Source organism: Camponotus vicinus, unplaced genomic scaffold (assembly GCF_025532165.1).
Source record: "Camponotus vicinus isolate PSW18456_S1 unplaced genomic scaffold, iyCamVici1.0 SCAF_3, whole genome shotgun sequence".
NCBI classification, from domain to species: domain Eukaryota; kingdom Metazoa; phylum Arthropoda; class Insecta; order Hymenoptera; family Formicidae; genus Camponotus; species Camponotus vicinus.
Genome location: NW_028141967.1, coordinates 18,435,913 through 18,451,357, shown reverse-complemented (window position 1 = coordinate 18,451,357; position 15,445 = coordinate 18,435,913). Strand labels below are relative to the sequence as shown.

Here is a 15,445-nt window from a genome sequence, read left to right as displayed (position 1 = left end):
TATAATATATACATACATATATTATGGTTTTTTCATTTTCAAATATTCTTATTATATTCGCAAAGAATTGAAAAATTAGACATATATGTAAAATCTTATTTTTATCTCCTATTCTTGACAGCTCATTCAGTCAAACGAATTTTTACAACACGTGTAACACGTTGCATGCAGTTGAAATGCATACGAGCCTTCGCGATATTATTCCTTTGGCCGAACGTAAGTGCGATACTCGAATGACTCCCTCATGCGCTGCCGTTGAAGTACAGATATTCGCGTGGGACACAACGGCAAATTAACAATTCCTGCTTAATTGAATGGCCGATGATGCGAAAAAAGCCTCGCTGAATGTCACGCTCCCGTCTCGAGTACTAGGGCGAATTTGTGAAGCAAATAGGCTCCTTATTATGCCCGCGTTGCATATGCCACCTCGTATGCAATTCTGGTGCATCAACGCGCGTTGCGACGCGAGAGAGACTCGAAGAGAGTTAAAGGAGAGGGCGATCACCCTTAATCTTACTCCGAATTCACGCATGTCTCGCCAAACAAAGCGATCAAAGCTATCAATAAAATATTTTTAAGCTTGACTTTCTTTATTAATGTTAAAGTTGCATTATGTAATTTTAAAAAGAAATAATCAAATGTTAATTGATAATTAGATTGAAAAATTGATTAAATAAAATACAAAAGATAATTTTGATTAAACTGAAAACTTTTAATATAACTTAAAAAAGTAATTTAGAATGGTATAAATTAAAAGTTGAAAAAACAATTTAAATGATTAAAATTATATATAATTATATAATTATATATAATTAAAGTTATATTGTTATAAATTATACTATAAATTATACTATATTTCATATTTATATTATATCAAAAAATAAACTAAAATTAATCAAAATAAAATAAAATTTAATAAATTGCATTGTGGATTATCGGAGTTATAATTTGACGAAATGTAATAGTGTTTCTGAAAATTTCTTGACGCATTAACGTTTAGAACAGGTATTTTTTGTCACCTAAACTTCACGCATTTGTTAAAGGATTTGTGTTATTCAAGCATTTCCGTTGGCGCGTTGACAAAAGAGAAGTCAACTATAATCCGTTCTTTGTACATCAGGGATAAGTCCGCCCCCTTGTCCTCACGCCTCTCGGCTGCTCTAACAGTTCGCAGGGGTTGCATTCATGACTTTTTGTATTGGGGATCTTTCACTCGCGAGGGCTACGGTCATCATGGCACTATGGTTTGAACGACCTATTTGCCAAACATTTTCCTGCATAAGAGCTTGTCTTCGTCGGTTAGCAAGTGCAAGGTATGTCACGGCTCATCCCCCTTTGTTCTTCATCAGAACGTTGCCCGTTATTGCCAGAGCATATGTTGAAAGTTTGGCGATGACGGGGAAAGTTAACTCAAGCAATCTTACAGATTTCGGAAAATTAAGGCCCCCTCCCTTCTTTCATAAATCGAGATTAATGTCGGTTTGCGATTTTTCGCAATTTGCGCAGCACATCCCGTAAGTCTGATTAATTGAGCTAACATATTGGCTGAAATCGATTCGATAAATATTTGGGAAGGCAAACAGTCGAAAAAAGTCATATTTTATGAAAAAGTTATATATATAAACTTTTCATAAAAATTTAAGAATATTTAAAATTATTAAAATTACATACTTCAATATTAATAATATATATTTCTTTAATTAATTCAGTTTCAAATATGTAACATGTAAACTATTGCTTTTTCCTTTTCAACTATCGTTTTTTTCTTTTTCTGATCAATTCTCGCTTATCAATAATGTATTATTAATTTATAATTCTTCGAAAAAAATTGATAGAAATATATAAAGAATATAGTATTTTTTTTATAGATTGAATATGAATTTTAAATTTGTATATAATATCATCCACCACATTTGATGTTTATTTTTTTTTATGAATCGCATGTGATCGGTATAATAGCATCCCTACTTTAGCAACTGTTTAGTATTTAATTTTTTATTCTCTTTTTATGATTTCTTGTACAATGCAAGAATACTTATGCTAAGTCGCTTAAACGTTCGTCTTTCAGCTTTGAACTCACTCTCTGTAATGAATACTCTCTTATAAAATCTAGAAAGACTAATTATTACCTTCTATTCTCTCTTTGTTGTTATACAATAGAAACATTATATTATACTGTTATTTTTGAATTGTTAAAATTATTAAATTATTAATAAATTATTAGTAAATTGATCAATTTTTTCGAAAATTTTTGATATGTATTTAAAAAAAATAAGATGCACAAAATATTTTCTCGATTTATACTTAATACTTGTCATTTTTACTACAATAAAATTATAATATCTCTTGAATATATTTTTGAGTGTAGTAGAAGGTTTAAGTTTCAATTAAATATAATAAGAGATATTAAATCCGTCTATTATAATTCTTTTCTGAATTATAGTAAACGTGATTTTCAAGACATGCTATTTTTTATGAAAATTTTGTTTTCTTCTCTATTTACCTTGTATCCTTCCGTGACAAGACCCGCATTTCTTTTCGCCAGAATGCATTTCATTCTGAGGAGAAAGGCACGTTCCAGCTCGATCTCGCCTCGCGAATTCGGCGGCGGGAATGTGAAACCCGCGAGCTCCGCGGGGCTCTGCGGAAGATTCAGCACGGAAATCATCTCGTTGCGATCATCCGGATAAATATACTCGAATATACTATTTCCTGTTAATTCCACCTGTACATACGAACAGTTATCGTAATCATCGTCAGTAGTTTTTAAATTAGGGCAAATTTTTTGGTGGCAACATGCGAGTAATATATTATATAATATTTATATTGCATAATAATGTAATTTTGCGCGAGAAAATTTGATCGAGAATTGCATGCAAGATATTTTTTCATATTATGTACTTATTTCGATATTTTTATGGTGAAATTGTTTTTCATATATTTATGAAAAAAATAATTAAATCAGTCTAATACGCAATAATTAAATATAGTTGCGTAGATTCATCATTCTCGAAATTACCAAAATAACATTATTAATTAATTAAATAAATGAGGGGATATCTCCCACCTGGGACAAACCTAAATGCACGCTAGCTGTCTCGCTAATGTACATAATTTTTCCATCAGGCGCCACGACGAATATAAACCCATCCAGTGTCTGCAGTCAGAAATCATCTGTTATCACAGTTTTAATTCACAACTTGTATGCGAATGTATAATAAGTAAAATAATCTCATTGAATTTTAAATCATTAAAATTTTGCGAGTAGAAAATATTATTGCGTGTTCTTAAAGTGAAAATTTCAGGTTAATGTTAATATAAATTGATAGGAATATAAATGACGTTCACGCACTTGTAAAAGATGAGAACCTAGTTCCTTGATAGCTGCCTCTAAAGGATTGTTGGGCGGCGGTGCAGCGCCCCATTCGTCTCCGAGACCTGAAAAATTTGGATTCAATTAAAAAATCTTTTTGTTTCTTATCATATTGAAGCATGCATATATTCAAAAATATATCTATATTCGAAAATATATTTTTTTTTCACGCAAAATATATCGAATAACACATTATATGTCTGACATATACACGTTGCACTTAAAATAACTATTATTAAATTTTTATATTTTAAATATAAGACGATAACAGAGTAATAGTATTTCCATAAAATATTAGTGTTCTATAAATAAAATTTTTTAATATAATTTGTTTAATTTTTTAAAAATAATTTGTCTATTTTCATAATTTAACGAAATTTCTTTTTTATAATTTGTTAATGTAATTTATTTTGTTTGGAAAATTTTCAATGTTTATTTCAACGAAGATATTACACAAACAGACAAAGTAATTCTTTCTCAGACAAACGATTTCTTTTTCATCCTTTATCCAATATATATATATATAGCGATATTTCATACATAGTATGTAATTAACAGATGTGTTCTTTGTCTGTGCATTAATCACGGTGTGCATACATGCAACGGGAGCATTTTCTGTCACATAAGACTACAGGAAATAATTTGATTTAGTCACTTTTTTGCTGACGAATTAATTCTCTTTTCAAGTTTTTTAAAATGTTTACTTTATATATAGTATTTACGTTTCATATAATTATAGATTAACACAATCAATGTATTTAATTGATTTACTAATAAGTTATTTAAAATTTTACTGTGATATTTACTGTGATATTTAAAAAAAATTTCGGAAATCATATCCATTGCTACGTTTATATGTGTCACACAAATATATATTTTGGAGCACATTTCTTTAGAATTTGATTGTCAACTGGCACACTCCTTCGTCAATCTTATTTTAATACACGACACATATCAAATCTTTTTTGGTCATCAATATACAATAGTACGCATTTGATAGACAGCTCGATTCATCTCAAAAGAAAAAAAAATAGTCTCGATTCAAAATTCTTCGCTATCACTGCGTTACATCGAAAATTCTATATCATTGAAATCTAATGTAACAAGTCTGGGAAACATGAAAAATAAATCTCATTTTGATAAATGAATTTTATCAAGATTTGATAGGCATCGATATTATCTTTGAATTTCTATTGTGTGTATCGTTAACCATTAAAGAGAGAGAGAGAGAGAGAGGAAAATTGTTATACAATAAATCATATACTTTCTAGAAATTCAAAATAGTGTTTATAACACATTACATTTAATATTAATTTCTTTTAGATCGTAAAAGGTTAATCTTGTGGCATATAATCGACGGCAATCGGCCTCTTAAAAAATTTTACGCTCGCTTTTCAACGAAGCGTTCGAGAAAGCGCCCCTAAAAGCGTCGTCGTGAGGACGTCGTGTCTCTTTTTCCCGAGAATAAAGACGGGACGATCGTTCTAGAGGGATGCAGCCACTTGAAATTCAATTCGTCGATGTCGTAAGAGGGAGAATCGAACTGGGGAAGGCCTTTGTAACACTATAACAGCCCCCATGCTTTGCTTACAAAGCGCCGAGGACTAACAATGCATTAAGTGCGCAATCACATCCATCTCATCCGATACTATTTGCCCTTTGCGCCTAAGAGTCCGGTGGCTAAATTCACGAATACCAGCTCTTGCAGCTGGTAAAAACAAAAAGGTTATTAAATGAATTCGCGGTTATTAGCGCTCAATTATTGCCGTTAAATTTAGATAGCGTAACAATATTCTCTCTGGTGGGTTTAGGTTGTTTGTGAATGGCATTGTAATTTACATGAATCACCTTTAATATTTTTGCCTTTCTCTTCCTCTCTCTCTTTGGCTTTTTTATTTCTTTTTTATGTACTTTCGTAATGAGTAAAAAATACCATTAAAAGCGTTTATTATTACTTTGTTATCGTAAGACAACGACACACACGTAACGAAATAACGAAATAATGTAAATTTTTAAATAATTATTAAAAACGGAAGATATTAATAATTTGCAATTTTTATTACCATGAGGGAAAACAGCTCTCATTTTAAGATAACTAGTCGTGAGTCTGATGACGCTGGCCTTATCCAGTTGTGTCGTAATGGCGGCTGGAAGAGGTAGCAGCTTCGCTAGCTCCTGAAATTCCGTATTCTCTTTCTCTCGGCGCGATCGCGCGGCGTTCTTGCTTTTTTCTTTCATCACGATTTCCTGCGGATGTCCGGATGTGGCGTGGCTACCGATTGAATTATTATTATTATGAAGACAGTACGAACGATGCGAGCTCAAATCCAATGTGTCTGAAGGGCTACCGCCTGTAAATGAAGAAAAATAGGCATTTTAATTTGTACTAATTACTTTACAAGAATAATCTGCAAATTATAGAGAAATTCTCAAGAATACAATTTAATACGTCAATCGATATCAAGAGTTTATGATAAAGTTAGATATGCGTGATCTATGTGCGTGCGTGCAAAATCGATACAGCATAACATACATCGCAATTGTGTTGCACAAGCGACAGCGTAAAATAGTCGCACTATCAGCATACCGGGGTGAATTAACTTAACTCCGCTATGCCTGACACGGCTGACTACACGAGTTCCAGTTCCATGCCCGCCCGTAATCGCAATTCCTCGTCATCATTAATGTCGTCGGTAGAGATGCCGACGTAACACTTGATATCTCGGCAATGTTGATAATCGGTTGGAAAATATGGCTGTTTGCCATATATTTGTTTGCATCTTGTTGTCGCCACTATATCTATAGAATATTTTCCCTATATTTTGTCAGTCATCTTTTTCTTGATATAAATATCAGTCACATTACTTAGTATTATTATTGGAAAATTTATATATATATAATTTATTTATTTTATTACTTTTTTATATATTATTTTATAACAAGATATGGTTATAAAATTTAAATTATTTGAAGAAATATGAATTTGTGTGTTGCATATATTTATTATTTCTAAAATGAGATGAATAATAGTTTTATGTATGAAATAAATAATACCATAATAATGGTATAAAATAATACCATAATAATGGTATAAAATAATACCATAATAATGGTATAAAAATTTCATACATTTTTTTACGTTTTATGCAAAAAAATCGCATCGGATGATTGAAAAGGTCATCGGTCTGTAGAGATCGGAATTTTGCAGGCGCAATTATTTGTCTTGCAGTATTGGCGGTCGTGACTTTATTTCGAAATCACGTTCGAAGTTGAATTACATTTTTCCCAGGTGAAATAGAACCGTCTCTATGGACACATCGTGTGCAATCCATAAAATTGGGACTACGAATTTTATTTTAATTTTCCATAACTTTGCGGGCGCGTGACGAATTTCGAAAGTATAAAAATTGCAATCGAACCGGCTTATATTAACAGACTGTTGAACAATGTGAGAAAAAGTTATGCAATTCTTATGTCTTAAATATTTCTATTTTATATATGATTCTAATCACATATATATAAGTTTTTATATTTTATTTAGAAATAAAATCTTTTAAAAGAAAAGGTAATTTTCTCTCCTCTAAAAGCTCTATGAATGATGCGAAATATGATTAATCACTTATTAAACGAAATTAAAAGTAACAAAATTATTTTCTTGCAAATTAAATTTATTTTATTATTTATCTGCTTATATACTTTAGCCCATTACGCAATTAAGTTAGTTAAAATTTTTACTATATTATTTTTAATTCTTAGATTCAATTTTATATTGGTAAAATTAAATTCGATTAAAATCTCTTCTGTTTTAAATCGGAGGCCAAAATAAATTTCTTAAATACTTTCTAACTGCGGTCGATACACAAGGAATTTTGATGAGATTTGACTTATCTCGTTATTCGCAACTGATAGTACGCGAATGTCGTGTAACGACGATGTCGAAACTCCTTGTTCTAAGAAATGAAAGCAAAGGGAGCAAACCGTCATTAAAATGCCAGCAAGAGAGCAATCTAACGACGTAGAGCTACCCAGACTTCTCTCGAATGGAAATTCGCCTGAATAATGCATTTTTTTTTGCCGCTTTGCATTCGGTGACTGTTCTAACCGACCTACACGCCTCTCAATTTTTTTAAAATAATATTTTATTAAATATATAAAATGTGCTGTATGTGTCTTTGTGTTTGATTTTAGAAAAGTCATTTTTCACTTTATCTTTTTAAGTGTTCTTTTTTATTTAAATATGATTTCCTTTTTAAAACAATTTCTTTACTAATTTACATGTATATAACAATTTTGTATTCACGCTCTTTTTGCAATAAATAATTCGATGAGAATGTCAACTATTAGAATGCTATTTCATTTATCATACAAGCTTTATTTGATATATTGAATGGCTGCCATTGCGAGAAAATTTCAGAATCCTAGAAATTCTGTTTTACAGCTAATTGGTATGTCTGACTCCTCGACAAATGCATTTTAAGACGATTAAGCAAAGGAAAATATTAAGATAAGAGTCAAGCAAAACCGTACAGAATATTGTGACAAATTTACATATGCATTGTTATGCTACCTGGAAATATTACTTTTCCGCGATAATATGCACAACATAACGTCGGCTGCCACGATTTCTATATTCGCGGAAACCATGCTTAAACATCATTCGTGCTTGTTGCGTTATTAGGAAAACTGCAGGTTCGTAATAGACCGTAGGAGTGAATAGGTCCGGGGAAAAGTAATTCTACACCGAGAATATGTTGCTTTCTCATTGGTCAATTTCAATGCAGTACTCCCACGTTGCAACTACGAGACATTCAAGAATTATCGTGGCAGAAATTAGAGGTGGCTCCCAGCCAAAGACGCCACTTCAAGCGCAATAGAACAATTTCATATAATTGCCAATAATCAATTAAGAAAATAGTGACTCTGATAATTATTCGTATTTAAAAGTATTAAATATGAAAACCAAAAATATGAAAAATAAAAAATTAACTGTTAAAGTAAAAATATTTATATTTATACTTAACAATTAGAGGGAGACTTTGATTAAAATGTGAAGTATGAATTCCTTATGAATTTTTTATCATTATATTTTATCATTTATCCTTATGAATTTTTATGGGTATTATTTTATTTTTCAATTTATTAAATATTGGAGAATTTTTAATATTTCATAATAATTATTTAATCTTGTAAGGGACTCCAATTAATTGTAAATATTTATGCAGATATATAAGAAATATTTAATATTATTTTTTGTATACTTTGTTATACAGTAAAATTAAATGTGTGCTTAAAATTCCAGCGTGAGAAAAAATTTAATTGTTAATACAAATATAAATACAAATATTGTTATTTTAATGGTTTTCATATTATTATTTTAATATTTAATTAGAAATGTCCTCTGATTCAAATTAGTAAATTTGAAAATTTAAATAATTTTGATTGCTCAAATATCAAAATTTTAGATATATTCACTTTTTAAATAATGGAATAATTAATTTATATGTTGTATAACATGTGATTCGAATATTTTATATATGTCACCAGAATCCGGATCGCATTTATATTCTAGGTTGTATAAATACTTAGTACCTTTCTGATTCTTTTGCTTGTTTCTGGTTCTCCAATTTCGGATATGAGGATCGCTTCTTGAGAAAGTCAACCTGCGTTCGTGATTTTCCATTGGTACCATGCTGCATTCTATTGCAATTATCTGAACTCCAACACCATGTAGATTGTTCACAACATTTTGCACGTGTTTTCAACGTGTTAAAACTACTTAATCATCAATTCCAAGCACGTATATATTAAGAAACTGCTATACTGTTACTTTAATCGCCTGATCTTGATATTCAGCGCATCAATTTACATACATGTTAATGGTCGAAAGTACCGATCGATATCCGGCATTTCTGTAAAGAATCTTTTGCAAAAAAAGGTTTTACGCCTTTTATTTATATACAAACAAAAGTAATTGCATAAAATCTTTATATATATATATATATCCGTTTCGAACAACACTATACACGACAAGAAGAAGGGACCTGTGTTTCTCGCGTTGAAATCTCGACTAGCGTGCATTGGTTTTAAAGCAATTTATTGCCGCTTCTCGCAGCTATATCTTCCTTTCGTTCCTTGCTCATCTCAACCAAGCTGTTTTCCAATGGAGTAGGTAAGCTGGGAGAAGTACCACCCTTATTTTAAGCTCCACCCTTCGTAGTGGGTCAGCCCCAGGGACTCGACAGTATACACGCACATGCGAACACTCGTGTATACGTTCCCTCAGTTTTCGAAAAAATAACTAAAGACCGAAAGACAAAGACAAATTCCCGAATAATATGGAATTTATAATATTTTATTGAAAATCATTATTTTCGAACTTTCAACATTGCTAATTCAAAAGAGAAGCGACATGAAAAATTTGAGTTACATATTAACAAGAATCCCCTATGGCTTGGAGTTTAATATCAAGTATACAACATATGCGATGGAGAAAAGAGCTTTTTATATTAAAATGTGTAAAAAAATAAATAATAGTTTTAATTAGAGTTTCTGATCATGTGTAATGCATACAAAAGGATGAAGATAATATATATATAATAGCGAGAGGCTAATAAACTTTTTTTTTTTAAAGTAGCTAAGAGAGTTACATATATTAGAAATTATATTATCGATGGCAAAGAAAACTTATACTCTGATAAAATATCTTAAAAAACAAAAACGGTATTATTTTTATTATTAATTAAATAATTTTTATCTTTATTTTTTAATTTTTATATTTTAATATCTCTACATCTCCTTATGTTTTGAATTATTTCTTGTAAAAAAAGGAAGATAACATATACTTTATCAGATAAATAAATTGGAATAAACTAAACATATTTTATTACTTATATTTATAAAAAGAAAAGAATTATAACAATAGTTATAAATTTTTTTTAAACTTAACCAATAATGATATAAAATAGAAGTAAATTCTGTAAGGATAGAAACATTTCCATTTATAAATATTAAAATTGATTGTGTCAAACATAAAAACAAAAATATAGACAGATTGAAAATACAGATGAAGCATAAAAACATAAAAAGAAATTCTTTAAGATATATGTTAGGGAAAACTTATGCTTTAAACATAGATAAATTCAAAAATATATAGTGAATGTTAAAGTAATGTTAATGGTGATCGTTTATATTATTCGTTTATTATTGGCGAGATTTTTCACGGTTTTTTTAATAATTTCATATGATCCAATTTGTAGAAGTAGTCATAGGACCGAAAATTTTGTATGTGTGATTCTTTTTTTATAAAATTCATATTAAACTTATATTAAGCAGCAATTTCAGATTTATTATGGCGATAATTATTGACAAAATTATTAAGCAAAACGATATATTAATCTTCATGTCAAATTTTAAAAAGTTTTATACTATTATCATAATTATACTATTATTTTATAGTAATATTATACACAAATTTCATTTCTCTTTCTCTTGTTTTTCTTATATAAAGATAATATAATTGTAAATTGTTTTTTAACAAACTTTATTTCTTAAAAATACATTTGATTTTAAATTTTAAATTTTATACAATTTAAAAAGAAAGAATTTGGAGGAGAATTGAAAAAATATTAGAAAAATTACACTTGTTAATTTATTGTACGTACATATCATATTTAACATGTTCCAAGCCGCGTAGTATATGTCCCACTCTAAACTTTCCGTTCAAGATTTTTATTTAGTGCACCTTAACTTCTACACCCTTTTCTTCATCATAATTTTTGTAGTATTAATATGGAACGAAAAATGCCATTAGCAAAACTATTAGTCTTGATAAGGAACGAAAAATCATCTAAAATCGATTCGGCACAGAGAGTCATTCAAAACCGATCCGACACGGAACGTATATAATAAAATTTTTAGTGAAACTTTAGAAAACTTTCATACTTTCCGATTCTCCATTTTAAATAATCTTTAATAAAGAACATATGTGAGTGCGAGGTTGAAAACATGTGTTTACAATATATCTTATATTTGGTATTTTATCTCGTGTACTATCCCTTCAAGGCAACTTGCAGGTAACAAAAATTAGAAACTTCCAGAAAAATTTCCACGCAAAGTATAGTTATTACAAAGAGTATATTTATTTAATACGTTTCACAAGACAAAATTCACGTGTTTTTTTTAACGCTATAATTTAGTATGATTGTAATCACGAACTATACTGAGAAAAATTGTTTGATTGTACCAATAAAACGTATCTGATAGAAGGCATTTTGGTTAAACCAAGCAGAATTTCTAATTATCACGATAAGACTCGATTTTTTTATAATTAAAATGTTTAATAGAATTTACTACAAGAATTTGGTTAGTATTTTCTAGTTGGATTTATAAAACTTCTTGTTATATTAATTAAACGTGGACATAGTGATGCCATTTTTTTGTAAATTTAGTATTATTCCCCAGAAAATTTGATAAATTTAACAGGAAGAAATTAATCATACTCATCTGGTAATTCCTAAAGGAATTCTGATTCTTCCTTTTTGCAACAGACATACTGGTTGAATCTATCAGATTTCTAATTAATGCAATCAGATTTTTTCTCAGTATGATATTTTCTCTTTATTTCATTACTCTTACTCATTTTTCATTTCGAATAACTGAGTTACCTTGAGTTGACAAGACAAGCATGATAGTGCGAACGCCATATGTTTGCAATAATCCTTTAATCCCATATTCTTTTCTGTGTATTATTCCCTCTCGAAGAAGCCTATAGGTAAAATTATTAACAGATGTTAAAATACACATTCGTCGATTTCTCATTGTCATTTCATTGTTTCGTATGAAAAATAAAGATATAGAGAATAAAAAGAATATAGAGAATAAAAAGCTTTATATTTTTATCTCTGAAAGTCGGTCAAAAATAGAATAAAAATAAGGCTTAAAATGTGACAGAACAACCGCGAATGTTCTTCGTACATTTGTATGATATTGTTCGTTGTTTTATGATCAGAGATATTTGCAGATATCAAAAAACTCGTAGATTTCTGGACATACCGTATGTTTGTTAAATATTCGCTTTCGTGAAAACAGTTTGCAGGTAGCTTCCTACATAAATCTATTATTAAAAGAGATTTACCAAATCTTCCGCAGAGATCCCTGATTTTGTATTTAGAGTGTTTATTTTCTGACCCGCCAGCTTCACCCTTTTGCATCTCCAGCTTTCCCAAAAGAGATGCGTTTTATATGAAAACAGATTAGATTTTTGGGGATATTGATTCCAAATTTACTATCAAAATTTTAATTCGAAATGGCAGATTCGAGATGGATCCATGAAAAACTGAAATATCGATATATATATATATATATATATATATATATATATATATATATATCGATATTTAAAATATGAGCTCGGATTTTACTTTTTTAAATATATATTATGCTTTTTCTGAATATACATACACGCTTGTGGCGTTATACACTTTTTTTGCAAGCCACGCAGAGTTTTTCGGATGTCCGTCGTACGCATTATACTTTGCGCACACTTTGATTACCCGAAGCGAAAGGGTTAAATAAAAATAAATAAAATAAATCTATAAATACAGTTATAACGCTCTGTCACAATTGTAAAAATCTTTCTAATCTTTCATGTATTTATTCTATTCTATTATTATTTATTTATTCTATGTCTTCTTATCGATTTTATTTTACAGGTAATATGAAAATTCAGAAATATACAAAATTTCGATATAATTTAATATTTAGAAGAATTAGAATTTGCTTGTGCAAATTTTACATTTTTCCTAAAAGCTTTAAATAAAATATTGAAATTAATATCCGAATAATCCAAAGTGCTTTGCATTACTTAATTTTCTTTCTTTATTTTCGACACTTATATTTTAGATATCATTAAATTCTGTCAGTGTATAGCATGACATAATTTTTATAACACACTCAAAAATAATATTTGTGTATTATATATTTTAATATATTAATCGGCACTCTTTTCGATAACGTTCTCAACGTTCACTCGTTTACTTATTCTTCGTTCATCAAAAACGTGGTCCATTCGCGGATTTTCACAGCTATTACATACCATTACGACTATAATCGATATCCACGGTATAGTAAGTAAGCGTGACGAGGGAGGATGAGGCAATCCAATTTGCGACCACTGGTCTGATCTGTCCCCGTCGTCCAATTAACGGATCTTTCTTCTAATCTCATGGATTCATTCCCCGGTCCGCCGGGGAAATCGCGACCTTTTTGCTCGGAAAAGAGAAACGAAAGAGGAACGACGTGGAAAGAATGACGTGCAATTATCTAGGCATGTCGATTGTACTATATGTACTATCGAAAGTGCTAAATTGCTATGAATTGCAGTATGTCGATAGTCGATATTACTATCCGATAATGATACTGTTGTATATCGGAGTAGATCAAAAAATTCTACACGAAGAAATAAATGGCGTTGTTTTAAGAAACTAATAATTTTTTTTAAACATTTTTACACAGAATATGTATTTATGTCATCCGATATATATTGTATAGGAGTATTATATAAAATATTATATAAAATGCAATCTAAAGTAGAATCTTCATACATACACTTTACTACTCTACTTCACTATTAACATTGGAGTGAAAAAAAAAAAAAAAAAATTTAGCCTTAAATTTCATAAAAATATTAGCGAATCAAATCGAAAGGCTCGCGTATCATTATTTTTTATTTCTGAGCACTCTTCATCCGCAGAGAAGAAGGGATGTGCGAAATGGCCAATGCAATAGTCTGTCCGATGGCATGACCGTGTCGGAGAAACTTCCTTCTCCAGAATAGAGATCAGTGCGACAGGCGTGCGTATATCGTACGCATCTCCGGTAGTTTTCGCGCAAATACGCGAGATATCTGTTTACGCGCGCGAAACAGGCAGAGATAATATTTGCCGGGATTTGCACACGTGCCTGACCGGCCGGACGTTATTTTCGTATCGTAATGCCCCTCTGTGCATCCTCCCCTCGCCTCGCGTATCCGTGAGAAATGACACATTTGCACGCGTATGATTTCGCGACGCACGCGTCTCTATTGCGTAGTGTGTGTAGACCAGAGTAAATAGGTGTGCCTGTACCCTGCGTCGCCGGGAAGCGCCGGTGTTATCCGAATTAGAGAGACTACGTGCTTGCACTCGCTGCTATTATCCGGCGCTCCGTAAATTCACATTGCGCGATGCGTATTTGATTGTTCTCTGTGCATTATGTTTCGTATGTCCTCTGTGTCTGAGTGTGCGTGTCTCTCTTATTTTCCTTTATTTTGATAGTTGGTCCAGCGTTGGAGGCAGCGACGGAACCGAATGAAATTTATTTCGAGAAAAGATCGCACTATTCACTCCAAATATATTATTTAATTGATTATTTAATTGTATTATTATTAAATTGAGGTCTTCATTTATATTTCAGATTTTCTAAAGAGCACCTTTCTATTTCGAATATCAAAGTGAAACTAAGAAAAACGGTCCTTTCCAAGATTTATCTTTTTAGCCATTTTGGCGGAATCGTGTTGTAACGCGACACAAAGAACTTTTTATATCTCAAAAAAAATCTGAAAAATCCAGGGTTTTCGATCTTCGTAAGTTATAGAAAAGTATTGTCAGGTGAATGCTGCGACCTACAATAACTATCGCGCATTAAGATGCGTAGTCATACACGAGCTGTTGTATCATATAATCGTTGAATGAGTTTCGACTCAAATGGCGTGCCCGTTGGGGTTGATGAATTGCACCCTCATATTCTCTAATCCTTGTCTTTTTGCCAGCGGGAAATGAAACAACCATGAAAAATATCAGACGGTTTGCTGGCGTCCAGTAACGCTATAGGCCACCGATGTAGATGAACTGCAGATTTAAGCTTTAGGAACACAAGACCGCGCCTGCCAGATTGCATTCATCCAGTCACGAACAACAATAATGGTCGTATTGTATTTTTTAGCGAATAACAGAAGAAGTATAATAAAAAACATCTGTGTGAATCTATTAGACACACACCTGCGATTAGAAACACTTGCTTTTGTAAAAATACTGT

General features: G+C 30.8%; 1 protein-coding gene across 3 annotated transcripts in view; it reads right to left on the bottom strand.

The window, feature by feature from the left end:
• Sim (bHLH transcription factor single-minded) overlaps window positions 1-15,445 on the bottom strand; it is a 36,468-nt gene that overhangs the window by 4,686 nt on the left and 16,337 nt on the right. For 2 of the 3 annotated variants that reach the window (XM_083095571.1, XM_083095570.1), the window contains exons 2-5: window positions 5,437-5,724; window positions 3,353-3,438; window positions 3,068-3,157; window positions 2,504-2,725 (exon numbers count right to left, since the gene is read on the bottom strand). In XM_083095571.1, coding sequence (XP_082951697.1) covers window positions 2,504-2,725; window positions 3,068-3,157; window positions 3,353-3,438; window positions 5,437-5,611 — 573 coding nt within the window. In that variant the 5' untranslated portion in view covers window positions 5,612-5,724. Of the gene's footprint in view, window positions 1-2,503; window positions 2,726-3,067; window positions 3,158-3,352; window positions 3,439-5,436; window positions 5,725-8,962; window positions 9,097-15,445 lie in introns of those variants that run through there. The other variant, XM_083095569.1, reaches the window with a different exon arrangement.